This window comes from Gamsiella multidivaricata (assembly GCF_025024155.1).
Source record: "Gamsiella multidivaricata strain RSA 2152 chromosome Unknown BC939scaffold_79, whole genome shotgun sequence".
In the NCBI taxonomy this organism is placed as follows: Eukaryota; Fungi; Mortierellomycota; class Mortierellomycetes; order Mortierellales; family Mortierellaceae; genus Gamsiella; species Gamsiella multidivaricata.
In genome coordinates this window covers 56,026-81,879 of record NW_026251787.1, presented here as the reverse complement: position 1 = coordinate 81,879, position 25,854 = coordinate 56,026, and the positions used below count along the sequence as shown (strand labels likewise).

Genomic DNA, 25,854 nt, shown 5'->3' with positions numbered 1-25,854 from the left:
TCAGCGCAATAAACCAGCACAATTGAAAGAAGCGCAAAATAGGTTTAGCTGGGTTCTAATGGGTTCAGGTGGATTCAGGTCGGTACAGACGATGCGTAGGGGACCTAAAGTGGATACATGCCATATATCAAGGGAATCTTGAGCAAAACGGATTTTGGTGGCGCGAAAATCTTAAAAAACAAAGTGGATCACAAAGGCGGGTGTGGGGATTGGCACTGGGGGGTTTTTTTTCCCCTGGCCCCAGTAGAAACTATGCAAAGGATGTCTACGTTCTTTTCCGAACGGCCAATCGAGAGAAGGTTTGGCCTCAATCAGAAAAAAGCACATTCCCCACACTCCCACACTCAACCTTACGAGATAGAAATAAACACGAATAAACCATAAAACGGAAATGCGGGGAAGGCGAGGAAAAAATGCTTGCCTGGTCTTTTAGATCGAAACTGTGAAATAAAGAACCAACCAGCGCTATTCAGATTCCGGTCAATCAAGGGGAGTGAAAGAAAAATATGCCCTCCAAAGAAGCGTACATGTTCACAACAAGGGGATGTCATGAAAGACGGGTACATAGGCAATGGATAACTGCAACACTCCAATTGCACTCCGCTATTTTGTTTACCGTTGCTGCGTGTCGACAAGCTATCTTCTTATGGACGACCGAGAAAGTAGAACAAAAACACGATGTGGTAGCATCATTGATCACATCGATGGGCGGGCACAAGAGACTGGATCGATCTTTGATACTACTCTCTGTCCATAGGCATGCTGAATCAAACAAAAGACAAGAGATGATGAGCACCATGTTTGTCTGCAGGGGTTGTTGTTCATGGGGGGGGCATGATCGGGGGAGAGGTACAAACCTGAGTTCGGGTCGTGATCTTCGACATAAGGAAATTTCACACCAACCCTCTCAATTGCACCATTCATATGCTCAATTGGTTAAAGAAATATTTTGTATTGTGGGTATAATATTACAAGGATATGATCCTATTACTGGCAGCAGGTAGTCGTAAATATTTGTAGCAGTAGTGTGGCAAGCAAAAAAGAAAGACAAGGGCAATGTGTTCTATATGTACAGAGGGCAGAGGGTTCTATGTCACAGGCAAAAGGAAACGTAGCATGAAAGAAAAGAAAGAAAATGGTATGTTGATTCCATCGTCGCATCGTCGCATTGTCCTAGATGAACAAAGAGCTCATGATGGACGAGATAGGAGGCAGGGTCACCGCCTGTGCTGGTCGGAAGGGCGCCAAGACTGGGAGAGGCAACAATGTCTTTGAAGTCATCTTGGGGCTTTGTACAGGACTCAGAGGAGGCAATGTCTGGTGTTGCTGGAGATAAAAGCTGCTGCTGGTGTTCTGGAACTGGAACTGCATTGGTGTCTGCTGCTGGTACTGCTGCTGTGAGAAATGGTTATGGTTATGAGCATGGTATGGGGCATGGGGCACAGGCGAAGATTCCGGCGTGAAGAGAGGCGAAGTCGTGGCATCGGACTCGGAGTCTGACATAAGCTGAGACGCGGGCGAGGAGGCGACCGTCAGGGATGGCGAGGGTTGTTGGATAGCCATCGTTGGCGGTGAGGACTCCTTGATATGGGAGACTTGAGGGTAAGGCGAGGCCCTGTTCTGTCGACGCTGCTGCTTGACCGAAGCAGAAGATGTCCGGGGTGAGGGCGAAGGAGAGGGCGTCATGGTTGAGGACGACGCGGGCGTGGCGCGTTGCTGGTTGTTCTCGCTGTCGAACGCGACCATGACGACCTTCATGAATGGCTTGATCGAGATGTGGCAAGGCGGTGCGGTCGAGCGTTCCTTCTTTGCCTTGGTGGTTGAGTGGATGCGCATGTGTCTAGTCAGCTCATCCGAACGGGAGAAGCGCTTCTGACAGGTGGCGAAGGAGCACTGGTGAGGGCGTTCTCCGGTATGGGTTCTGATATGGCGGGTCTGGTGCTCAAGACGGTGGAAGGACTTTGTGCAGATGTGGCATTTGTAAGGGCGGGGTGCGTCTTGGCCGCTCCTGGGGACTGCGGCTGAGTTTGCTGGCTTCTGCTGTTTGGGCGAAGACACAGGGTCGGCTGCCATCATCATTGTCATGTTCATTGTTTGAGGATGTTTGGAGTTGCTCGAGGGAGTATGTGATGTGGAAGGTAAAGAGAAGGACGTTACTCGCGTGGATCGTGGATCGAGTTGAAGAGAGTACGAAATGGGCTGAAAATGAAAAAAGAGGTCGAGTGTGAAAAAAGAGTGTGAAAGAATGAAAAAGAAAAAAGAAGAAAGAGAGAACCAGAAGCCAGAAAAACCGAGAAAAAAAAGTGGAAGGAGGGGAAAAGGAGTGGTGTTTATATACGGGCAGAAAAGGAAGACGAAAGCTGTGAGGATATTTCCATTTCCAGCCCGCGCGGGTTTTGTCCGTATTGTCCATCATGGGACAAAAAAGTGGAGACGGACAAGGTTAACCCCCGCCTGCCTTATCTCGCGCAGGCTCATTTGCCGTTGTTTCTTTCGTATTGTGAAGACCACTCCGACCCCACTTACGCACGATAAGGAAGAGAGGACCAACCCATATTCAATTGAACTCATTTTATTTTTTGAGCTTTTGAATAGGAGCAATAAGCAACCGGAACTGCACTTTGCAAGTCGACGGTGAGTGTGTGGGGGTACAAAGGTCCCTTTTCCCTTTTTCACTCTCATATGCTAGACACATGCGCACGTACAAAAACACACCGTCTGTGTGTGCTATTTCATTCCTTGTTCCTGAGAAATAAAAGAACGCCTGTCTTGCCGCTTTACTACCCTCGCTTTGTGGACGCACACGCACCCTTGTGTTGTCTAGGAATTTATAGGATCCCACAGCTCCAAATCTCTCCTTGTCCTCCACCTGGCTCGCATGCACTTCCTTATCCTCTGAAAGGGAGTTATCATTTCTAATGATGTGCTTTGTGTAAGCGTAGGATGCGTCTGTTTATGTCGATGGAGCGCTTGAAGTTTGAGCCGCAAAAAAATCTATCCTTACGCTTTCTCCTTATGCATATGACCCCACCGCACGACTGCAATGTAGTGCTTCATCTTAAGGTATCGCTCATCATCAAGGTGCCCGCGTATACGCAACATTTTATTTATAATTTCATGATTCGGTTGCATTCTTCTCGATGCCTTGACAATACAAAATGCTTTCCGGGGAAACCAAACCAAGACATATGTGCACCAATGCATAGGCAGAACTCATTTTCATTGTGCAAGGACCAAAGCCAGAGGTCAGAAATGGCACCATACGACTCTGTCTTATGCTTCCATATTCGCCCGTGCCCGCAAGCAGAAAAGGAGATCTAATACGTATTGCGATTCCTAGATCTTCCTATGCTTGCTGGTCCATTCACAAGTTCCTAGTCTTCCCATAGCCCCTCTTGCATTGGGGATTGAACGTGTCACTTCTACGTGGACTTTTAATGAGCGAGACTCATCCGTAGTCATTACACGTAACATCCTCGGGGCATACGCATTTGACTAAACTTATCACGAGGAAGCCCATCCACATCGAGAACAAAGAAGCCCGTGTTTCGCTCTTTATTGGTTCTGTAGTAGCAGGATTACCAACTGGAACTTCATTTCTCGTAGACGTGGAACGGTCCCCTCCATCGTGTCTGATCGCAAATCTGCTTTGTTTACATGTTCTCGCTTCTGTAGCGCCCAGCAAAAAAAAATTGCTGTCCTTATTTACAGGTCTGGTTTCTCAAGCACAGCTGCATTAAAAAGGGTCGCCATGCAAGCTTACGATCAGTTAGCTACCCTGTTAGTCTAAGGCCTCTGCGGATTTGACTAGGGATTTGGCTACACGAATGTTGTTACGATCTTGTTCATAAACAGTGGAGATACCCTCCGGTTGTAAATGGCCGCGACCGATATGCTCAGGGCGGAATCTCAGGGAGAGGAGGACATCATCATCGTCAACACGGATTTCGCAATGCTGAGTTTTCGTGGCCCTTATCTCTATACATTCTTCTTCTTACAGTTCATTCAGTTCTAATCCGTTCACCCATTTCCTCTCATTTGGTATTTGCTCTTGCTCGTTCCTTGAAACCCGCGTGCGGGCTGAGATCAAATCCTCGGGCCACTCACAGGCATGCACAGGGATATTTCTAATGACCGCCAAGCAGAGTTGAATCCCCTCCAGCAAATCAGCACAGGGCTTTGTTCCGATGTTCTCCACCTTCTTCCGACAATTGCTCAGGGATGGAGCACTGCGCTCTAGACGAATGTAGCTGATGTCTCTCTCTTTACTGGCCCGCCTATTGTCAAGTTGGCGACGTTCTCTCCCGCATTTTTTATTTGTTTGTTTGTTTATCTTGTTTATTTTGGCCGCTCTGATCTATTCGTTATAAGCTATCAGATTGCGATGAATACATGTAGAGCGGCCGAATTGCTTGGTGCCTGCCGTATAATTGACCATGCGACGGGATCTGCACTTGTGGCGGACGAAATGATCCGTTTGATAGTTTTGTTGTCTACATTTTGCACGGTACCATGTTGCCACTCCGCAAATATTTTCAATCGAAAAAAACGGAGGTAACCGAACGGCAAATTGTCATATTTTTGAACCGTTTTTAAGGTGTATCTGTTCTTCTTATCAAGCCCGGCTGCTTTTTTTTTTTTTTTTTTCAGTGACCATTTCCTGGAGACCGGTCATTAGTAATCCATGGATAGGGAGCCGCTTTTTGTAGTTATAAAAAAAAAAAGGGCACGACCCGCAAAACGATCATGCTGCAAACACTGCAAGAATATGGACCAGGGTGTAAACAAACAAACAGTTTTTTAGTGCAAAGCGAACAAAAGCGAGCCAACTTCCCCACGTTTTTGCCTGGCCCAAACAAGTAAAAAGAAACCAGAAAAATGCGGGGCTGAGTTCCAACGTAAAAACGACGATCGAGCAAGGAAGTGAATGGAAGTTGCTGGCCTCGGAAACTCTAATTTCCCCATTTTTTCTCGATTTCAAGAGGGGAAGAGAATAATGGCGCCACTACTGCCATCGCATGAGCAATGAATGGACCCGAGGATTCGGGTGTAAGCCAACTGTCACTTCCCCTAACGCCTCCGAGAAGAGGAGGGGAGTAGGATCGGGTGCATGAGGAGTGGGCATCGGAAGCTCAAGGAATAAGGGTTAGTTCTTTAGGTCGTGATGGAGTAATATAGAATAGGTGCGGTTAGTGGCGTATATTTGTCTTCTGGCCTACTACCGTGCGTATGTGTTATGAAGTGTCGCGTCGCGTCAAATTGTGCACTTGATTTTAATTCTGGAGCATCTGCACTTAGCTAGCATTGTCCACAGCTGTGGTAGATGCGCTCAACACACCCGCTAGTCTCAAAAGCAACGATACAGCCCACTGTATATATGAAACGTAATCTCAGTTACGCTGCCATTGTCAGTGGCTTCTTCCTTTTTTTTTGTAGTGCCAAATGTCGTGCGGCTCCTTTGTGCCTGTCCGCCGCATTTTCAAGAGCGGATTGCGGGCAAACCATTAGTATCGATCCTAAACGGACTGTTCGAAACAGAGCCATAATTTATAGAGATGTTTAAATCGACACGACTCCTCCGAATGACTAAAAGGTGATGATGGCATAGGACGCCTTTTTTTGAGTGTAGCTGTGAACTCCCCCACTGCCGCACTGCGATATCAGCGTGGAAGTTCGTAAGATAAAGCCCAATCGTGAATGATGTCGCCCTATTGCTCTCCTGGGAAGCGCGGTTGGCAAGAACCTGAAGCAGCTTCGATGTAAAGTTAGTACCCGAAAGATCCAAACGCTCCAGAGCTGTAAAGTCGAGGGTCTCGACTACTGCTTTCCAATCCTGGGCCCCAAGTTGAATACAACTGAATTTAATGCGACTCAAGGATCTCCATGGGTTGAAGCTAGCAGGCGTTGAGATTGAAGTGCCCTTGTCTGAATCATCAAATAGTTGGGAAATCTGCTGGACCTTCATGCTTGATCGACAAGACAGTGATGCGACGGGTATCTGCGGCAGATCAGGGATGCTGGCTCCAACATACGACTGGTGGACCTAGAGTTGCTCCTGGAGAGAATATCGTACTACAGCTCTCAGTTCGACAGACTCGACGACACGGTTCTGCTCGAACGGCTCCCTAGGCGCAATCATGACACCAGTTCGATGCTGTAGCTCGTCGGCGATATCTCGACCTAAAGAGTTCTTGAATGCCACGATGTCGTGGGACGACTCGGACGAAGTACTAGGATTAACGGCAGATCCAGTGGTGTGGTGGGAAGCGGCCTCTGGTACAGCGATGGTCCCTCGGTTGATATCCTCCACTACCACCTCAAGCACGACCCCTGGACAGTAGCTAATACTTAAAAGTGTAAGACTGATAAAAAGGACAAATACAGTTGCTAGAGCTTTGCGCTTTATGCCTACCATATGTATACTACTGCAGTAGAGTGAATAGAAACGTTGTGCTTGCTCTTCATTATTATCATCTGTCATGAACACGACAATACTCTCATCGTTCATGATAGAATGGCGCTCTTGTAATACAGCTGAATGTGCCTCCACAGGTTGTAGCGTTCACCGGCCGTCTTGTCGAGGCGAGAAGGGATCTTGGTCGCTTTGGACGTCGACTGGGTCCGACACTGCTGCTCGTGCTTCTCGTCTCCGCCAGGTGTTGCCATGGTCTTGGTGTCTCATACACGAGTAAAGTGGGGGTAGAAGATAGTGGGAGGAGGACATGAGGATAAAGGTGAAAGAAGAGCTGCTAAAGTGCACAAGTGCCGTTTTTTCTTGTATCGCGGTCTTTTTGTGCGACCACCTTTTACACAACCGGATGACTCCAAGCGCGAACAATAGCCAATGTCGTGGAAATGGAGTAAAAGATAGGATCGCATACAGTAGACGAAGTCTGATGCTGGCTGTTTATATCAAATGGAGGACCTAAGGGCGCTCATTGTCCCGTAGTAGTCTAAAGAGACTTGGCGTCCCTAAGTATTCTGTACCAACAACGCGACCAATCCACGTCGTTAGAGTTGTGTTGCCGTCAAATTAAAAGCGCGTTCCTTTCTGGGCTGGTAAAGGAGCCGTATTTCGAGAGTAGGATTTGGTGAAGCGGCTCCACCTGGTCGTTATGAGTGCAATAACCCATCCGGGGACTAGACGTATTGAGCGATGCAACGTGTTTGAGGTTTATTAACAAGGGGCTATTGTTTTGCGCATGGTCGCAACTTCATTATGTCAAAGAAGTCCCGCATCAAATTCGTCCAATCAGAAGGCTTTTTGTTATATCTTGTCCCTGTCTGGTTAAGTTGGTCAACAACACGACAAAATGAAAGACGATATAAGAATCGTGCTATGAATAGTTTTCTATGAGCGATGAAAAGGAGGATAGAAAACAGAAGCAGTGAGGAAGAACCCGTTAAAGACTGGTATATGAATAAAAAGGCTGATATCGACGGGCACCTAATGGCAATGCGAATAGGCCGTTCGTAAAAGGCCATTCCGTCTCATTGGATACGCCACTTCTTGAAATCTATTGAGTCAAGCATCAAACACACCGTGCGATCCAGAAAAGGTAGGGTTCGCTAAGTAAAGTACCATTAGTTTTGCACCAGGGTACGACTTGACTATGAAAAGTTTGAGTCCAAAGATCCATAGCATCGCACACGGTGCGCTCACGTTTCCCTTTTTTTTTTTTTTTTTTTTTTACCAAAATCCTTCTTGATCTGCCCATTCAACAAAGCCGAACACACCAAACGATTCCCAAGAGTCAGGATTTTTAAGTAAGGTGCTCTTACTTTCGCACAGTTACTGCGACTTTATTCACATTCCGCGGCCTCAAAGGTGTTCCCTCTTTTGCATGTATTTAGTGCGACATATTTCCTTCTCATAAACTGTCCTAGACTGCTGGGTGTAATGTACCCAGTCGGCAAGTGCCTCGGAGCACTTCAATTTTATCATGCACACCTACGCCTGGGTGGACATGGCTATTTCTTCTCCATAAAAGAAGAGATAAAAGAACGAATGAAGTATGATCGCGAGCCGAGTTTGTGAGCTAATCAAACTTACCGGCTTTGTAATATTTAATTGTGGGGAGAGTCAATGCGCTCCACACATATGATGCAACTTACCATAATAAAGTTTAGAAGCAGGAACAGGGTCTTTGATGTGTGCGCGCAACTTATCGGCAGCGTACAGAAACAAGCCAGCGGGATACGGTGATGACTGATTCCATACCCCATGCGGATGAATAGGTTGTCTTTTTATAAAGACATCTAGCGTGTTCTCCGCTGTTGAAAGCGTGCAGCGTGATCCTTGCGCGTAAACAGAGCATGCGGCATCCAATGATAAGTTTCATCTATTAAAAGTCAAACGACAGAAGCACGCACTCCAGGAATATTCAACTGAACGACCTAGATATTTTTCACCTCAATCTAGCTCGACCCGCGTTCTGATTATTCATCTCAAATGCAGATACAGAAACTCGGGCTACATAGTCGCATAGTCTAATTACTCGACCGCACCACATCGCGCTTTCTTTTCTGGCGCCCGTGTTTTGAGTTATTAGCGTGAAAATCGGAGCAATGCGATTGGTCAATTGATGACTACAATGGCCCCCTCTGTACAATACTTTCTCCACATTGCGCGCTCATTTTTGGGGTTCCTGCATAACGGTGTGGAGGTAAATGCGTACACCTAGCATGTATACCGCGAACCGAGTCAATGTAGCTTTTCCCATTCCCCCTACGGAGCATGTACCATCAGCTCGCTATACACAGTCAAGACAAGGCCTACGGTTCGTGTGCATACCACAAAGTTGTTCGCCTTCATCGAGCTACCAACCTACCCACGGCCCGACCTCGCATCTGTCTGCAGTATAAATATCGCCACGATCCTGGCCCCCAAGTTCCCCAGTCTCCTGTTCGCAACAAGCGATTTCCTCTCCTCTCTGCTTTTCACCTCTAACATTCCCACTCCGCCAACCCACCCGCCTTTTAAGCCATGCTATTCTCCAAGGCCCTCAATTCTGCCGCCATGGCCACGGTGATCGCGCTGGTCGCGTCCATCCCCGCCATCCAGGCCTCGCCCATCCCTCTGTCTCCCGAGTCATCCTCCCTCGCATCCGAGACCGTGGTTCAAAAGCGAAGCCTTTCAGCAGGCTGGAACAACTGGTCCTGCAAGCCCTCGAGCGCGCACCCCTACCCGTTGGTTCTCGTGCACGGCCTGACGGCGAACAGTTTCGACAACTGGTTCTATATGGCGCCGAGGTTCGTCGCGAAGGGGTACTGTGTGTTCTCGTTGAGTTACGGACAGTTGAATGATGTGCCCATTTTTTATGGACTGGATAAGATGGAGAACAGTGCTCAACAGCTGAAGGAGTTTGTGGACAAGGTGCTGACGGCAACCAACACCACGCAGGTGGACTTGTTTGGGCATTCGCAGGTAATGAGGGGACGATGGAGACGCTCTATTTGGTGTTCGGTAGGCAAGGGTTAGGGATATGAAGAGTAATCGATGGTCTTGTCCGTTGCTGTTCTTGTTTTAGGGGTCACTGATGCCTCGCTACTACATGAAGTTTCTGAACGGCGCCGATAAGATCCGCAAGTATCACTCCCCTACTTCCTTAAACTGGTCTGACGCGTCTCCAACAGTGCTTTGCGCTTACGGTGCCTGTGCTCATCTCTTGCGCGCTCATGCCTCCAACATGCTGTCTGATAGACAAATTCGCGGCCATCGGTGCCATCCAGTATGGAACCACACTTCTTGGTCTGGCCAATCTGCTCCAGCCTCTGGGACTCTACGATTCCGTGAAGGATGTAAGCACCACAGGTGACACTTGATCCCAAGCCCAAAAATGTGCAATGTTTATGAGAGACACTTATCAATACCTTTCTTTCTATGCCCCTCTTTCCATTAAAAAAAAAAAACTGAAAATATAGATTTTTGACAAGGGCTGCCTTTCATGCTTCCAGTTCCTGCAGAACAGCACCTTCATCCAGAACCTGAACGCCGGTGGAGATACCGTCCCGGGTGTCCAATATCTCATGATTGCGTCCAAGTAAGTCTTGTTCTTTTTTCTTACATAACTCGTAATGTCCCTTCTCTGTAGTACGATTTCGTACCGCAATCTGACCCTCTCCTTCTCTCTTCCTCACTTCCCCGCCTTCCACCGCGTTGTCCTTCGTGTCCTTGCACAGGTTGGATGAGATCGTGACGCCGTACACGACTGGGTTCCTGCGCGACGACAACCCGAACGTGCACAACCAGGTCCTGCAAAACTGGTGTTCGGCCGATATCTCTGAGCATCTCGCCCAGGCCATTGATCGTAGGTCGTGTTGCATTTCGTCCGCATGTATACCAAAAGAAGACGTAGAGTGGAAGGTTCTAATGGCGATATATTCTCTTTATTATTTACTTCTTCTTGCCACTGATGCAAATAGCGATCGCATTCAACGCGGTGCACGCGTTCTTCACCCCCACCGCCGACCAGACCATCAACTGCGCCGATGCGCTTAACTAAGATGGGACGTCCTCTCCTTCGATTGTATCTACCTGTTCCTTCGATTGTGTCTATCTGTTCCTTTGATAATATCTACCTGTTTCTTCGATAGCGTCCACTTGCTCCTTCGTCTGGCGAGAATAAACATCTTTTTGATACCTTTTTTTTTCTTAGTGTTTCAATCTCTCTGTCGTTCACGATTTATTCTTACAGCATAAGCGTTTACATATATACAAAGTGTTCATCCATCACCTCCTCCTCTTCCTCCTCATCTTTCTATAACCTCAAGAACCGCTCGTTATGCTGAAAGGCCTGGTCATGTCTCAGATACATCCTCCCGCCAACTCGACCTACAGCGACCATCTCATCCATCTCCATTTGTCTCCACATCTTCCGTACCTGAATGACTCCATACCGGTCCATCCACTGCCAATGTTGGATCATCTCCTCAACCTTCCAGCTCCAGATCGCAAACCAGACCATCCCATAGACGGCCCCAATCACCGCGCCTACAAGAACCTGACTGACTGAATGTTGTCCCAGCCGAATACGCGACCAAACAACTGACCAGGCATAGAGCTGCAACAACATGATCAAGAACCACTGACCAGGGGATCCCTCGGGTTCCATAAGGACGAGTTGCAGAGAGATGTAGCAGACAAAGAAGGCGACCAGTTGGGCATGGCTACTGGGCATGCCGTAGTCGGGGCGGAAATAGAACCGGACGCGGCGTCGCTGCCGCCGGATTCGGTAGGCGGACGATGAGGTCTGGGAGGCCTTGGGGGCTGCAGCGTTAATGGCGTTGACTTGTTCTTGCTGTAGGGTTGTAGTTGGAGCAAGGGAGAGTGTGGGTGAACCGGCTCGGGGAATGGGATCGTCATTTGTCTGTGGGTTCTTTGTGGATGAGGGCCCTGCAGATGTTGAGGTGGACATTGTCGTTGTCGTGGTTGTTGTTGTTGTTGTTGTTGTTGAGACAGAGGGCAAAGTAGTTGCTGGTGTTGTTGGTTGTGAGAGCACCGAGGACGAACCCGTCTCCTCGGCGATGGTCGTGTCCACCCTCTCCGGCCGTGGCTGTCGAATAGTGTGCTTCAGGCATTTCGCTATAGAGGGTTGTTGACAATGAGAATGGGTCCGGTTAGGTACAGATCAGGTACCGGCAACTGGTCTGGGTGTTTGCTGAGCGGAGGATCATCATCCTCCGTAACCGCATTATGCTGTCATCGTCATCTCGCATTTGAACCTTATTGTCTCGGCGCAAGTGGTATGGTGGGCGTATTTTTTTCCTCATCTCTCCACTTCCGGGTCACACCCATCATATCTTTAGTTACAGCATTGCATAATGGACGAAGGGGGACAGAAGTGGAGAAGGGGTGCGTGCGATTGAGATCCACTGGCAGTGTGGTTAGATCGCCATGTCGACTTACCAAGGACTGCACAGGACAGCGCCCCTGTGCCAAAGAAGAGACAGTGCAGCGTCCGGAGATAGATGATCGCAATAAACGTGCATGTCGAGGCAATGTATCGGGTGCGCTCAAACGATGGCGACCGTGAAAACGACAGGGACTGATACAGCGATATCGACAAGGCACCAATGAGAGACCAGGGCTGTCTCTGGTGCTGGTGCTGCTGTTGTTGCCGCTCCACTGGACCGGTTGATGCAGTTGATGGCGTTCCTGCTGGTAGTTGTTGCTGTTCTTGTTGCTCCTGCATATACTCGGGTCTCTCGTATGAGGCTGTGTGTGAAGGATACATGGCCTGAACAATGGTGGTTTGTAGCAGTACAAGTGTTTTTTTGTGCAGATGCTGTTTTGATGGTGGGGTGGATGAGAGAGTGAGAAGGAATGAGTGAAGTGGAGTGGGGTGGAGTGGAATGGAGTGAGGAGGGGGGGGGAAAGGGGGGAAGTAATCTTGCGGAAAGCGTAGAAAGGGTTAAGGAAAGGGTTGAGGAAAGGGTTGAGGAAAGGGTTGAGGGGGTGCGTGGGGTGCTCGTTTTTGTGTGTGTATTTGTGGATCGGTGAAAGAACACCCACGGGATGTCTGAAGGAAAAATGTCTGTTCGTGTGGCAATGATTCCCTCATCAATCATTGGCCACCCTCTGCAATCGCAATACCACCTCCAGGCACCATTTCCGCGTCTCCACAATCAAAGGGTCAGGAGCAACACTCGCAGGCTCGTCTACCCTAGACGATGGTACAGCTGTTTCTTTCCCTCACACAGATGCATGCATGGTATTAGTCGTAGTATTTATGTTGAATATGCCTGTGAATATGAGTGATGATGTGTGTTTGTCCGTGTAGATACTGAAAAGAAATGGATGCCGAAGAAGAGGCGACTACTGCCTGGTCGACACACCAACGCGCATACCGACGCGCACCAGCATCTCAATCTGTTCCTTTGACGACCGTAACAAATCCTCGTCAAATTGAATTGAGTTCGGTTCAAACAGGATTACGATCGTTGATCCTCCGAACGCAAAGTACCCGTGCTCCTCCATTCGTTCCACCTCCTGCCCTGGCTTGCTCGTTAGCACAATCGATCCCACCATCATTGCTCCTATAGAACAGTACGCAACCGTGCCAAACTCTTTTGACTCGATCGTCGATATCACGCGCTTGTTCTCGCCATACACATCCAAATGACTCCGGATCGACATTGGATTGACAGTGAAGTACTCTCCCGCAATTAATCTTGACTCCGATATGACGCCACGAACAGGGACGTGGTACCTATTTAACCAGGTAATGAAACAGAGTGTCGATCGTTAGCTTCAGAGAATGGCGACCATAGCCAAAGAAGTCATATTATTTACAGTCATAGCAACTTACCTGTGGTAGTCTTGCGGTGCTAAGCGGAAGATGGCTAAGCTTCCACCATCGTACTTCTTGGCCAACTTCTCGTCATCCAACAGCTTGGCCACTGTGAATTGCCGGCCCTTGATCCAGAACTTTTGTGCATCAGAGATCGTCTGGAAACATGTCATACGGCAGTCGGCCACACTCACAGCCACGCGATCATCTCCTGGTGAGGCTAGTGTCCTGGCATCCGCTTTCAGTCTTCTGTAAAAGAATTCGTTGAACGTCTTAAAGCTATTGACCGGCTCTAAGACCTCCTCCATATGTGCCTCGAGATTGTGGAATCGAATAAACGGCTCGATGCTCCGTTTGGATCTTGGGTCATCAAACTTGAGTCCCTGCTTCCTGGTCATGTTCGTCATGATCTTGCCTACGCGAATCTTTTGGGCGGGACTCCTGTAGAGCAACCGGATACCCAGGCGAATAAACGTCGGCATCTTTTCCTCCAACATCGTACCTGTCGCTCGATCTTGAACAATGATATTTGCATTATTCTACATGAAAAAAGGGTGTTAGACCTTAATCAAACATCTCAAACCCATCTCCAGTTTCCCTTGGATGCATTTTCATCTTTACCTTGCCGATCACATAGCGTCCGTAGCCGAGAGTGTTGACGACCTTGGTGATCCATTTCCGCTGTGCATTGGCCTCAGTCACAAAGTTGCCCAGGATCAGTTTATCAAGATTGAATCCATCATTGCCAGAGCAGACAGCAATGTGCGTGATAACGTCCGTTTCCAGCTTCGAGCCCAAACTTGGATCGCGGCAGATAGGGCAGGCATCAATACGGATCACATACTCATCCTCAGAGCTCTGAGGATCAAAGTCTGCCTCGGTGGGCTCGACCATTTCCATGGCTTGAGGTATAGATCCTGCTGGGATCTCGTTGCGTGTAAGATGCAAGAACAGCTCATTGTCCTCCTCTTCGTCCTCATCCTCTAAGGAATCCTCTGTCACCTCCTTTCCATCTGTCGAATCTTTTCCGTCCGTCGACTCTTTGCCATATGTCGAATCCTTCCCATCCATATCCTGAAAAGCTGCAGCCTTTGACTTCCTGGCCCAGAATTTTCGAATCCTACGTTTTCGTCGTTTGCTCGGAACGCTATCATCCAGTCGGACCTGCCTCTCCAGCCTTTCAAAGAGTTCGTCAAATGTGAGCTCGTCTTGCTCCGGGTCCTTGTAATATGGAGCAAAGAAGCTGTCGACGGTCTTGCTTGAGAGATTCGATCCCAACCCCTCTAGCATGGCCTGGATGAGAACCTTGCTGTAGAGATCTCGGCGCGGGTCAGCATCGAAGGCCTTTGTAAGCCCGAGCCAAAATCGCCGCCTTAGATTGGTGTATGTCACAAATTTAGCGCGCACTTTTAACGATGTATCGTCCGCTGGAGGTTTGATGTTACTTGCGATTGCAATCTTAAGAGTATAGTCCTTCATGTCCAGGTCCGGAATGTCCTTCTCATCCTCTACGCCCGGTATCGGTGAAGACGGTCGTTCAGTGTCTTGTCCCTTGGATGCATTGATCAAAGTATCGACATCCATGGAGGCCATGCCAACATAGTCGTTTCCGCTCAGCTTATCCCAGTCATGGATTGAGTATTTGATCTTGAAGGTCTCTTCACCATGGTGAACCCTGAACATCAATTTGGCCCGCCAAGTTGGGTTCAAGTTGTGCCGGATGACACGCGTCCTGAAAATGTACTTTCCGAATGAAATAACTACAAAGGGATCCATATCAAAGCCAGTTCGTGTGACATTGCGCGTCCTCGGCAGGTTCGAGGCAGATGTGATCTCCATGAAGACGATGCCATGTAAATTGTTGGGCGCAGCAGCTGCGGACAAGGTTGAAGTCGAGGATGATGCGGTGAGGGTGCCAGGCGGAGGCGAAGGAGTGTCTAGTCGTAGAGCCGAGAGGCCCATGGATGGATCGCCCTCGCCTACCGCAATTGGTATATCGGCCATTGGGACGACTGTGTTGTTTGCAGTATGAACCTGGCGCTGTCCAAGACCCAGCTTGTTGCGCCCACTGGCGAGCCTGCTCCATACCTTTTCGCAATCCAGCTGCGAATCCGCGTGTACAGGCGCCAGGGCGGTATCGATGAATCCAAATTTGACTTGTACTATAAAGATTGGATTTAGGGTGGTTAATTAAATACAAGTTCACAGCGACACAAAAAATAGACAAGGATTGTCGATATTGTCGATATCGCCATATCAGATGCACATTACCTTCGCCAGTGACCTTTGAAAACTTGCCAGGAATCGAATGAAGTGGAAACCATTTAGCCTAGAAATGCCGGTAAGACACGCTAGTCAGATAGGGATGTCATAGCGCGGGTATAGTATAGGTATAGTAGGTATAGCATAGGTATAGCACGGAATCTGAAAGGGCAAAGAGATGCGAACTTTGTTCCAGCAACGGTAACCATTCGCCCAAGCTCATTTGTCCTTTTTGCGAATAATGGAGCCCAACGGACGAACTCAACAAAGGGATGGATCGGTCCCGATCAGGAAAATGTCTGCGGCTCTCTTTTCTCACTTTCCCTCTTATCCTCTTGCGCTCACTCTTTTCTCTTTATTTGCACTTTGCATTTGCTCCGCATGCTCTTTCAGACCAATTCTCCTGTGCGTCTTTAAGAAAGCCAACATCATTCGATCGAGAGAAGAGGCGGTATTTAACGAGCTAAAAAAAAATAAAAATAACAAGCCGTATTCACAGGAACACAAGCACCATACATTGGTTCACGATTGCTAATCATAAATAATAAATACTTGCCTCATTTTGCGGGTCGTCAAAGTGCCTTGGCGTCGAGTCGAGCCAGAGAGATGCACGGTCAAAGGGGATGTAGACAGTACCGAGGTAATCATCTCGGCCCCAGCGATCCTTGTCCCAGAACATGAGACTGGCCTGATCTGGTAGTGATTGCGCCTCGAGATCAAAGTCGAAGGAGGCGTCCCAGACGGGGTTCAATGACTTGTTGATAACATCTGTTGTGAACTTTTGTCCACCGATCGATACTTTGACATAAGGATCAGAGAAGCCGTTCTATTTACAAGAAGAGAGTATGAGATACATGAGTTTTTTTTTGTTTGTTATTTTAATTAACAACCGCGCGGCAGCATGTGTTACTTGACAATATGCATTAGTGAGGCGGGTTGGAAATAATTCATTTACCCTGTCTCTGCTAACGAGGTCTTTTGCTCGGTAGATACATAGACGGACTTTGGCAACGAGGGTGTCATCCTCGTCCTGGGAGAGGGATGTGGGCATGGACATGGCAGGTGTCTCAGGCCTGCTGACAGGAGTGGTGGTGGATGAGTTCAGGACCACTCTCGACAGCATGGCGGCAAGTGATGGGGCAATGATGTTGAATGTGGAAATGAGAGAGAAGAGAGAGAGAGGGAGAGAGATGCAGTGCGAGTGAGCGAGAGAGGGAATGGAGAGTGATGAGGGAGGGCGATGGAGTGGAGATGGTTGATGTGGAGAAGGGAAGGTGGAGAGAGAGAGAGAGAGAGAGAGAGAGAGAGTGTGTGTGTGTGTGTGTGTGTGGTGTGTGTACAGAGTGTTAAATCCCAAAAAGAGTCGAAAGAGAGTTAAAGCATCCGACTTGGATGAATGAGTGAGTGCATGAGTGCATGAGTGAATGAGTGAATGAGTGAATATGGATATGTATATGCGGATATGAATATGGAGATAGGATTCAATACTAATACGAATATGAATATCTGTCATCATCATCACCATCATCATAACCCAATACACCCCACTAGACTCCGTATCGGCTAAAGATGCGCCAACAGGAGGGCTGTCCGTGCGCCGCTTGAAGTGCCAGGCTGGCGTTTTTAGTGTTCCCCAGGGTACAGCCATTAACGTAAACTAATTTCAATTACTAATCGCTGGGTTTGCCCATGTGTTTCCCCTTGCCAATTGCTCAGGGTCAGTTGGACTTAATTTCTCTTTTTATTTTTATTTTTATTTTTTTATTTTATTTTTATTTTTTAGCCTTCCCTCGACGATATCACATCGGAAGAAGAAGAGTCTCTGGCGCCAAGCAGCCCGGATGGTAGCCCTCCTCTCTTCCCCTGGGGTCTGTTACCCCTTCAGCCCAATAGCCTGATTCTCACTCGTGAGACAAGAGCACATCCGATCCATGTTGCACGTCCGTGCATGCTCATCCTCGCTCAAAACCTTTGTGCCACCAATCTGATCTACAACGTAACAAGTACGATTGCCATGTCCATGTCAAAGTTGGACAAGCAGGTCACTTCCACGTTGCTGACACTTCTTCATTCGGACGCCTTGCTGCAGTTGAACACTCCATATCCAATAACCACTTAAACAGAAACATATGGTCTAATAAAGTGCATTGGAAAAAAATGGCCGTATCACTTTTTTCTTTAATACCTTGGTCTTCCCTTCTGCTCTATTCCCATGAATAGTCTACTGGATCTGGACCAGGGCTCTTCGCGACAACTTTATCGCTCTCTTCCACAAAGAACTGAGTCTCGGACACCGCAGTACGTAGTAGACACAGTCGTGCCAGTTGATTTGAATACTCGTGTTAAGTCAGGTTTTTACGACAGCAGCAACAATCTAGTTCGTTCTGCTGACCATGGCATTTTATGTTTTGCAGTCAAGAGTGACTAGAATCGTGCCTCAGACTACACTTTATCTATATGATGGTATGCCACTGGGGACCAACACCGTGGATCAAAAATAGCAGACAGTTGATTGTAAAATCCTATTTTTCAATGACAATCCTCCGCTCCATCCATGTCTTGAGGAGCGAGCTATAAATTATGGAACAGGCTGAACCGCTTTAATTGGAATGCTCTGTTTGGTGTTGTGTCCAGGAAGATTTTTTTTTTTTTTTTTTGGCTCCCACTCAGCTTGTTTTCATTTACAAAGGCTCGCGACCTCCATCCCAAGTCCTCAACAAACAAAAAAGACCAGACGGGCCAGGGTTGGCCGCCCTTTCTCCATCAAAGCCTCCATCCAAAGCCTCCCGAAACAAAATGGACAGAAGCACCACCGAAGACATCCCCAAGGAAACCATCCAATCCCCTTCTGTCAAAGCGTCCGATCTCACCTCAGACACAACCGCATCGTCCTCTACTTCTGACTACGGACCGGAACCAGATGCAACCAATCCTTCTGCTGAAACCGCCAAACCTGCCGCAACAACAACCGACCTTGAGATACCTGTGAAAGCAGAGGACGTAACAGTCATCAATACGTCTGTCAGTGCCGCCGCCGTTGCCGAAACCGGGGATGTGTCTGTCATCCCAACTACAACGGTAGCAGAGGCTGTGAACCATGATGCAGTAGATCCAGCAATAGACGCAACAGCGGCAGCCGCTGCTGCAGCAGCTCAGGCTATTGCCAGTGCCTTCCATGACTCTACCGCAGATGATATCAAGGCCCTGACCAAGGCCCTCACCACCCCCATCGAGCAAATTGAGGCCGAAGAGCACGCCGCCGCCGCTGCCGCCGTTGCTGCCGTAGCAGCATCCGTTGCCGCTGGAACTGGAGTCGACCAAGCTGCGCAACCAGAGACGACACAATCTACCTCAGCTGTACCCGCTCCCGCATTTGATGTCAACAATGTCTATAACGAGGCCCTGTCGATGACACTGAACCAGAAGCCGCCAGGCAAGAGGACTGCACAGGACGACTTTGAGCAGAACCAGGCTGCACGAGCACTTCAGCTGATTGCCCTCTCGCTTAACAGCGCCGCATCCCAGTCTGGAGACCTCTCTGGCATGGAAGCCAATGGGCAGACGACGGAGGAGATAAAGACGGAAACAGAATCGACAGTTGCCAAGCTGGAGGAAGCACTGAAGGAAGCAAACATAACCAGCACCACCGCACCGGATGTTACTGAATCCCTTATCGCCATCTCGCACGCTATCAACTTCCCCTCTCAATCCGCAGACTCCAAGCCTCTAGTTGACACCCATGCTTTTGCGCAAGCGATTCTTAACGCAACACATGCCGATGCCAACAAGACCAGCAGTCTAGAAACTGCATCTCTCAATGGCGATGCCAATGCCACATCAGCTGCAGGGACCAATGGTGAGGTATCCACGACCTCAAGTTCGGCACAAGGATTTACATTCGAGGTCGACAAGGCTACGGGCAAGACACATATCAAATGGACAACGGACCCCAAGGACGACGTCGTCAGTGCTTTGCAGGACACCAACGCTATTCAACAGGCGCTTCAGACATTGATTGCACAGAGCGGAATTCCAGGACTGTCTGATTTGGGTGTGGCCGGCGGCGGACTGTTAGCCCCTCCTTTGGGCCAGTTCCCTGCTCAAGGATCAGAGTTCGGCACCGCTTCTGACCCCGTAGCATCCGAACCGGCAGCAACACCCATGACACCTGCGCGTAAGAAGCGAAAGACTGGAGGGTCAGCTACACAGAACACTGCGGCGTCGATTCCAGAGGGGGCACCATCGTTTCCTTGTACGTTTGAGGGATGTGACAAGGTGTTTGCGCGGCTCTACAATCTCAAGTCTCATTCAAGGACCCATACGAACGAAAGGCCCTTTATCTGCGGCACCTGTTCGATTGCATTTTCACGGAACCACGATCTGAAGCGGCATGTGAAAATCCACGGAGGTGACAAGCCGTTCAAGTGCAACGGATGCGGCAAGTCGTTTTCACGTCGAGATGCCCTTGGTCGCCACCGTGGCAATGCCAAGAACCGAGCTGGATGTTCAGGAGGGTCTGAGCCAGCAACAGCATAATATCTTTTTCTTTCCTTCTCTTTCTCTTTCTTTCTTTTTTTCCCTTTCTTTTCTCCTCGGTATGTCTTATATTCATGTCTATATCCTAACAAAATGTACTGCACATTCTTGCACATCAATACATGAAGATCCAAAAATAAAAATAAAACGACTTCCTGTTCTACGAATTCTGAACACTTACGGCTCAAATTCTCTGATTGACCAAACTTTTGTTCGAAGCATATCCAAGTACAAGTTCATTTAGGTCCATGACATCTTTCGCTTGCTTCACTCTTTTTCTTCCTAACACAACTCTTCAAAGATAATTTTTTTATCTCACACTCTTCATGGTCAATCCTCTCTCATACCCTCATTCTTCCCTCACTGTCATTCCTCGAAATAAAGCACCATATTCCTCACTCATCTAGACTACCATGGGCATTGAGGATCTGTGGCCCTTTCTAAGAAAGAAAGGGTATGAACCCGCTCTTCGCTATCAGTCCCCTTACTTATTCAACCTCCTCAGTTCTATTCATCACAATTCCGTGATTGGAGTCGATATCCTTGGGTCTTTTTACGTCACTGTTCGCTACGCCTATTCCTCGCACCCTGTGGACGATGCTCACCGCATTGTCGAACGAGAGATACTAAAGCTTGGGACCCAGACGAGCTTGATTCTACACCTGGACGACCTTCCTTCGGAAGAAAAAAGGATTCACTCAAATACACCGATAGAACCTTTGCAAGAAAGCTGTTGAACGCACCGACAAATATCTGCGTGAACTCGAGGTCCGCGTGGATGAAAAGCTTCGCGTGCGGAAACGCCACTTCATCGACATTAAAAAACACTTGAGCTCGGCCTCCTAGTGGTCTCTAGACGCTCGACGCGCCTTTGCCATATACATGCGCAAAGAACAATTAACTGTCATCGAGTGCTCGACCGAGGCAGGTCTTACGATGGGCCTTGAATGCAAGCCTGGCGACATAGTTGTATCCTGACAACGACATGCTCACGTGCAAGAACGTCGAGACCATTTGGCGACCTATCTCAAAGGAAAACTCCTTGTGTACGACGTTCCAAGCGTCTATGCGGCTTTAGGTCTCAGCCAGGTCCAGTTTATAGTACTTGGTGTCGTATAAAAAAACACGACTACAACCGCAACATCCTCTCCCTCAGAAGTGCTACCAACTACAAAATCATCAAAGGGCTGGATGGAGTAGGTAAATAGATCAGTCAGATCATCGTCTAGATCACTAATGCAGAAAACGTATTATCAATTCTAACGTCTTGGCTTTTTTTTTTTTTTTTTTTTTTTTTTTGGCTCGCAGACGCTGCGATGATGACGACGCGTTATTTGACATATAATCAAGTCATGCGCAAGAATACTGCCCAGGAGACGATTGCCACTCAGCATAAGGCTTTTGTGGATCTTTTACAGACCTCTGTGCAGATTGGCTCGCTCCCTCGTCCTCAGCTCAAGCTACCATGACCTACGACAGTCTTCGGAAGCAGTTCGATTGTGGTACTCCCAAATGCAGAAAGAGATGCGAGAGGCACGCGAGGCACTTTGTAAGCATAAAATTAACTCTAACTTATTGCGATCACTATCAACTTTAATAACTTTGAGAGCGAGTCAACCGGTACTAAGACTCGGCGGCACAAGTCTTCGCAGACCTTCAACAGGTATCGCACGATTGATCACCCTGCTCCACATCAGGAAGAAGCTACAAGTGAGTCGAGCCCTGCCCCGCCTCGTACCAAACCCCTGTAACACCGACCGCGATATTCTGTCAAACAGTGCACACGACTCAAGGAGCATGAGCCGCCTGAAGCAATGAAGCAGTATACATGGAAGGCATGGAAGAAAGCGCCCAAAAATCCTTTAGAACTCGACCCTGGCTCTTTCAAGAAGAAAAAGGAAGCAAATAAGAAGAAGAACAAGAAGAAAAAGAAGGCTACGCCAAAGCCAGTACGCGCCTCCATAGGAAAGGCTGACTTGGTTCGAGCTATGAATTGGGAACATCCGACAGTGACCCTCGATGTCGGAACCGTTTCTGCCAAACTGAAGCAAACTTTGAAGATGTTGTTCGGGCTGTATCTGACACCAAGCGGTAGGGGCAGCGACTCATCGGGCGGTTCATTAAGAGTCTCTTTGCTTCACGCGAGCCTGACGCAACAGACAGAGATATATTGTGCAATCTCTGTCCATGTGTCTCGTCTAAGACCAAAGTCGAGAGAGAGGTCGATGCGTTTAATCATGATGAACAGGAGGAGGAAGAGAAGGATGATGATGACCGGGGGCGCAAGGACTCGGATCATCTACGCTGCCATACTGTGCTGCTCCAGCATCTCTACACAGGCGACCCCATCATTACGACGAATGTAGTTGGTAAGCGCGTTCAGCAGTTTGTCGATCGAACTGCGGACCTTGGGCTGCTGCAGAGAAGGAACAATAGAGCTGCGATCGCGACCAGGAAGTCTGCCTTGCTACGGCTCTGCTTCGCTCTGTTGCCTCGTAGCTGTCCAGCGAAATAAAAATAAAATAAAATAAAAAAACAATACAAACAGCTCGAGAAAATGGTAAAGTACAAAATCTGTGTTCTGTCGCTACATGCATGCCAGTAGAGGGCAGTTGTAAGAGCGACAATACTAACATTGGCGGTTCGTCTATAATAGCTAAAGACTTTAAAGATGAAAGGTCTCATAACAGATAGATCACGCACAGAGATCGACCAAGGCATCCCAACGATCGAGAGTTTGGTGCTTTCGAACGTCGGCAGGCGTGAGCCGCGCAAAGGGCCGAGAGATCTCAAGGATTCGACGTCTGTGATAGACCTGAGCATGATGCGAGAACACGTTCAATCCATTCGGTAGGCCAACTTCGATCTTATGACTTACGATGGGTTACACCGTAGTTAAAGTGGATGAGTGCTCTACTTCGAAGAAGTGGCCGACGTGCGAGAAGTTTGTCGGACAGGTCGAGAACCGCAGGCTATACTGCTCGACCTGCAAGCCTTACATGCACCGCGATGTTGTGGTGGGGCACAACATTGCCAATGTGATTCGTGGGCATTTGGTCAACCAACAACGACCTCTCTGTCTTCAACTGGTGGATAAAAATGGGCACTACCCTTGGATACAGAATGCGCGATCGCACACAGAAGCTGGTAGCAGCAGCAGCAGAAGCGCAATGGGGCAAGGACAAGGGAAAGGGCGAGCTGGAGGACGCAGGCGAGCAGCCTCACACATGGAAGGGATGGAAACCCCTGGGGCCAAGCGACCATAGACTATGTAGAATAAATGTGTGTCAGCAAGCACACTCCACAGTTCAGATGCAGTACTTTCTTGCAAGGACGCATTCTGTGACGTATTTGAGCCTGAATTGTTCTGTACTCAATTACTTCAAAGAGTGATTGGGCGAAAAAGAAAAAAACAATAACAAGACCGCTGATTCTAGTGATCGACCTTCAGGCATTCAAGCAAGACTCCTCCCTTCTTGTCTCGTTTTCATCCCCCTTCCTCACCCACACAGCCAATGTCTGCCTTTAAACTACCCACTGCGTCCGACTCCCAGAGCGGATGGGGGCCTGTTGGTCTCAGCGCACAGTTCCGCGACATCCCCTATGCCCCCTACTCCAAGGCCGACAAGCTGGGCCGCATCGCCGACTGGTCTGCCCCCGAGGGCACTCAGGGCAAGGACAACCGTGGTGCCGGCGGCGACCAGCGTGGAGGTCGTGCTGGTTTCCGCAACTTCAGAGGTACAACAACACCTACTCCACCCATCAATGCCTTATTCACTTTTTTTCTATGGTCGCTCTCTCCTCCCAGCAGATCAGGACAGAAAACATCAATCGAGCATCAGAGCTTTCCTAATCAATAATACCCACATCCTTCTTTTTTTGCTTGCTACACAGACAACTATGTCCCCTTTGGAAGCAATGCCGCCAACGCATTCAACTACCAGCACACCGAGGACGAGGCTTCGTTCTCCGTTGTTGACAACCGCTCAGCTGCTCAGAAAAAGACCACAGGCTTCAAGTCGGCCTCGAACCAGCGCGGTGGCCGTGGCGGATTCCGTCAGCAGGGCCAGCAGCGCGGCCAGTTCCAGCGCTTGGGCGCTAACCGTGGAGGATTTGGGGGCGCTCGTCAGGCACAGGGCGGTCAGCGCGGTGGTCGTCGCGGTTACAATAACTGGAGAGACTTTGAACGTAACCAGCGTGTCCGTGATGCCTCTGTCAAGGTCGGCTCTGACTGGACCATGCTCGAGGAGATTGAGTTCTCTCGTCTCAACAAGCTGCAGTTCGAAGTCGAGGAGCCTGAGGACATGTACGTATTGGACGACTAAACAGGGCCGAGTATCAATGTTTACTGGGAGTATAACCATGAGTGTCTTATTCTGATCAATATTTGGATTTTGCTATCATATAGTGCTCTTCATGGTGCCGTTGCGACTTACGACAAGGCGTATGATCGCGTTAACACCAAGCAGGAGAAGGTTCTGCAGCAAGTGGACCGTGAGCGCGACAATGTCACGACTTCGGATGACCCCGTTCTCAGCAACTTGGCCTCGGAGGCCGTTTCTGAGGGAGAGCAGCGGGTTTTCGCCACGGACAGTATTATCGGTGTTTTGATGACTGCACCCCGCTCGGTTTATCCCTGGGACATTGTCATCACCAAGACTGGCAACAAGGTCATTTTCGATACCAGGGAGGGCAGCCAGCTTGACTATGTGTCTGTGAACGAGAATTCGACGGATCCACCCATGGACACTGGCGACAAGGACAATATTAACTCGCCCAGCGCTCTATCTCTGGAGGCGACCTACATCAACACCAACTTTGCTGCTCAGGTTGTCAACGCAGACCAGGTCATTGACTTGGAGAACCCCAACCCCTTCTATGGCTCTGACGAGGAGTCGGTTCCACTGGTCGGATACCGGTACCGCAAATTTGATCTCTCAACGACTGAGGAGGAAGACATCTCGCTCTTTGTCCGTACTGAGGTCGATGCTATCATCAAGTCTCCTCAGGGCGAGGACACCTACATTTCCCTCAAGGCCTTGAACGAGTTTGACTCTCGTGCTCAGGGAGCTGGTGGCGCTATGGAATGGAGACAGAAACTGGACTCTCAGCGTGGAGCCGTCGTCGCTACAGAGATGAAGAACAACAGCTGTAAACTGGCTCGCTGGGTGGTCCAGACCATACTCGCTGGCGCTGACCACCTGAAGCTCGGGTACGTGCTACGGCTTGAATGCCATTCGGGAACTGAATTTTGTTGAGCCGATCCTAGATGCTAACTTGCCCATTAACGATATGCTTATAGATTTGTTTCACGCACTAACCCCAAGGATGCCGCTCGCCATGCCATTCTTGGAACCCAGATCTGCCGTCCTAAGGAGTTTGCTGCACAGATGAGCTTGCAGATCACGAACGGCTGGGGTATCGTCAAGACCGTTGTCGACTTGGCTTTGAAGCTGCCAGAGGGCAAGTATGTTCTGGTTAAGGACCCTAACAAGCCCGTCATCCGCCTTTACTCTGTCCCCAAGTCGACCTTTGAGGGGGCTGAGGAGGGAGCTGAGGAGGCCGAGGCTGAGACTGCTTAAGCTGGAGCGTTTTGCGATGCATCAAGGGAGCAAGCCGCGGCGCTGTTCGGTTTGCAGCGGAAAGTTGTTTTTACGGTTTATCATTCTGCATGAGAAAGAGAGAAAGAAAGAGCAGGAGAAGGAGAAACAGAAGAGATGTAATGTAGTCTAACACAAACACATAAAGGGCATCATATCAAACA

At 48.9% G+C, this 25,854-nt stretch overlaps 10 protein-coding genes across 10 annotated transcripts; 5 read left to right on the top strand and 5 right to left on the bottom strand.

Annotated features, from left to right (window-relative positions):
• Window positions 1-417: 417 nt before the first annotated feature.
• Window positions 418-1,089, top strand: BC939DRAFT_299775 (uncharacterized protein). Its single transcript, XM_051551376.1, has one exon. It carries the CDS (start codon window positions 507-509, stop codon window positions 1,002-1,004), a length of 498 nt encoding a protein of 165 aa, XP_051408179.1. The 5' UTR covers window positions 418-506; the 3' UTR covers window positions 1,005-1,089.
• A 741-nt stretch (window positions 1,090-1,830) lies between these two features.
• BC939DRAFT_389519 (uncharacterized protein) lies at window positions 1,831-1,992 on the bottom strand (the record flags this gene model as incomplete). The annotated part of the gene is made up of 1 exon (XM_051551889.1): window positions 1,831-1,992. A coding segment is annotated over one exon (162 nt), but the record flags the coding sequence as incomplete, so codon positions are not given.
• Window positions 1,993-6,043: 4,051 nt separating this feature from the next.
• On the bottom strand, window positions 6,044-6,666 carry BC939DRAFT_506781 (uncharacterized protein; the record flags this gene model as incomplete). The annotated part of the gene is made up of 2 exons (XM_051560824.1): window positions 6,044-6,362; window positions 6,533-6,666. 2 exons carry the CDS (start codon window positions 6,664-6,666, stop codon window positions 6,044-6,046), a joined length of 453 nt encoding a protein of 150 aa, XP_051408177.1.
• A 2,320-nt stretch (window positions 6,667-8,986) lies between these two features.
• BC939DRAFT_532206 (Alpha/Beta hydrolase protein) lies at window positions 8,987-10,505 on the top strand (the record flags this gene model as incomplete). Its single annotated transcript, XM_051561646.1, has 6 exons — window positions 8,987-9,427; window positions 9,531-9,651; window positions 9,704-9,801; window positions 9,925-10,043; window positions 10,183-10,310; window positions 10,426-10,505. 6 exons carry the CDS (start codon window positions 8,987-8,989, stop codon window positions 10,503-10,505), a joined length of 987 nt encoding a protein of 328 aa, XP_051408176.1.
• Window positions 10,506-10,537: 32 nt separating this feature from the next.
• Window positions 10,538-12,678, bottom strand: BC939DRAFT_463819 (uncharacterized protein). Its single transcript, XM_051557284.1, has 2 exons — window positions 11,909-12,678; window positions 10,538-11,584 (listed from the first exon to the last, which is right to left on the bottom strand). Exons 1-2 carry the CDS (start codon window positions 12,234-12,236, stop codon window positions 10,761-10,763), a joined length of 1,152 nt encoding a protein of 383 aa, XP_051408175.1. The 5' UTR covers window positions 12,237-12,678; the 3' UTR covers window positions 10,538-10,760.
• A 139-nt stretch (window positions 12,679-12,817) lies between these two features.
• BC939DRAFT_401776 (phosphatidylserine decarboxylase-domain-containing protein) lies at window positions 12,818-15,254 on the bottom strand (the record flags this gene model as incomplete). The annotated part of the gene is made up of 3 exons (XM_051552630.1): window positions 12,818-13,211; window positions 13,311-13,831; window positions 13,914-15,254. 3 exons carry the CDS (start codon window positions 15,252-15,254, stop codon window positions 12,818-12,820), a joined length of 2,256 nt encoding a protein of 751 aa, XP_051408174.1.
• An 835-nt stretch (window positions 15,255-16,089) lies between these two features.
• BC939DRAFT_401823 (uncharacterized protein) lies at window positions 16,090-16,338 on the bottom strand (the record flags this gene model as incomplete). The annotated part of the gene is made up of 1 exon (XM_051552635.1): window positions 16,090-16,338. A coding segment is annotated over one exon (249 nt), but the record flags the coding sequence as incomplete, so codon positions are not given.
• Window positions 16,339-18,219: 1,881 nt separating this feature from the next.
• Window positions 18,220-20,249, top strand: BC939DRAFT_463814 (uncharacterized protein). The gene has a single exon (XM_051557283.1). The coding sequence runs from the start codon at window positions 18,351-18,353 to the stop codon at window positions 20,088-20,090; it is 1,740 nt and encodes a 579-aa protein (XP_051408172.1). The 5' UTR covers window positions 18,220-18,350; the 3' UTR covers window positions 20,091-20,249.
• A 1,306-nt stretch (window positions 20,250-21,555) lies between these two features.
• On the top strand, window positions 21,556-22,944 carry BC939DRAFT_506777 (uncharacterized protein; the record flags this gene model as incomplete). Its single annotated transcript, XM_051560823.1, has 5 exons — window positions 21,556-21,592; window positions 21,700-21,800; window positions 21,869-22,181; window positions 22,250-22,452; window positions 22,747-22,944. 5 exons carry the CDS (start codon window positions 21,556-21,558, stop codon window positions 22,942-22,944), a joined length of 852 nt encoding a protein of 283 aa, XP_051408171.1.
• Window positions 22,945-23,504: 560 nt separating this feature from the next.
• Window positions 23,505-25,853, top strand: BC939DRAFT_415345 (eukaryotic translation initiation factor 3 subunit D). Its single transcript, XM_051552995.1, has 4 exons — window positions 23,505-23,828; window positions 23,985-24,396; window positions 24,499-25,302; window positions 25,393-25,853. The coding sequence occupies exons 1-4, from the start codon at window positions 23,606-23,608 to the stop codon at window positions 25,670-25,672; spliced, it is 1,719 nt and encodes a 572-aa protein (XP_051408170.1). The 5' UTR covers window positions 23,505-23,605; the 3' UTR covers window positions 25,673-25,853.
• The last annotated feature ends 1 nt before the right edge of the window (window position 25,854 follows it).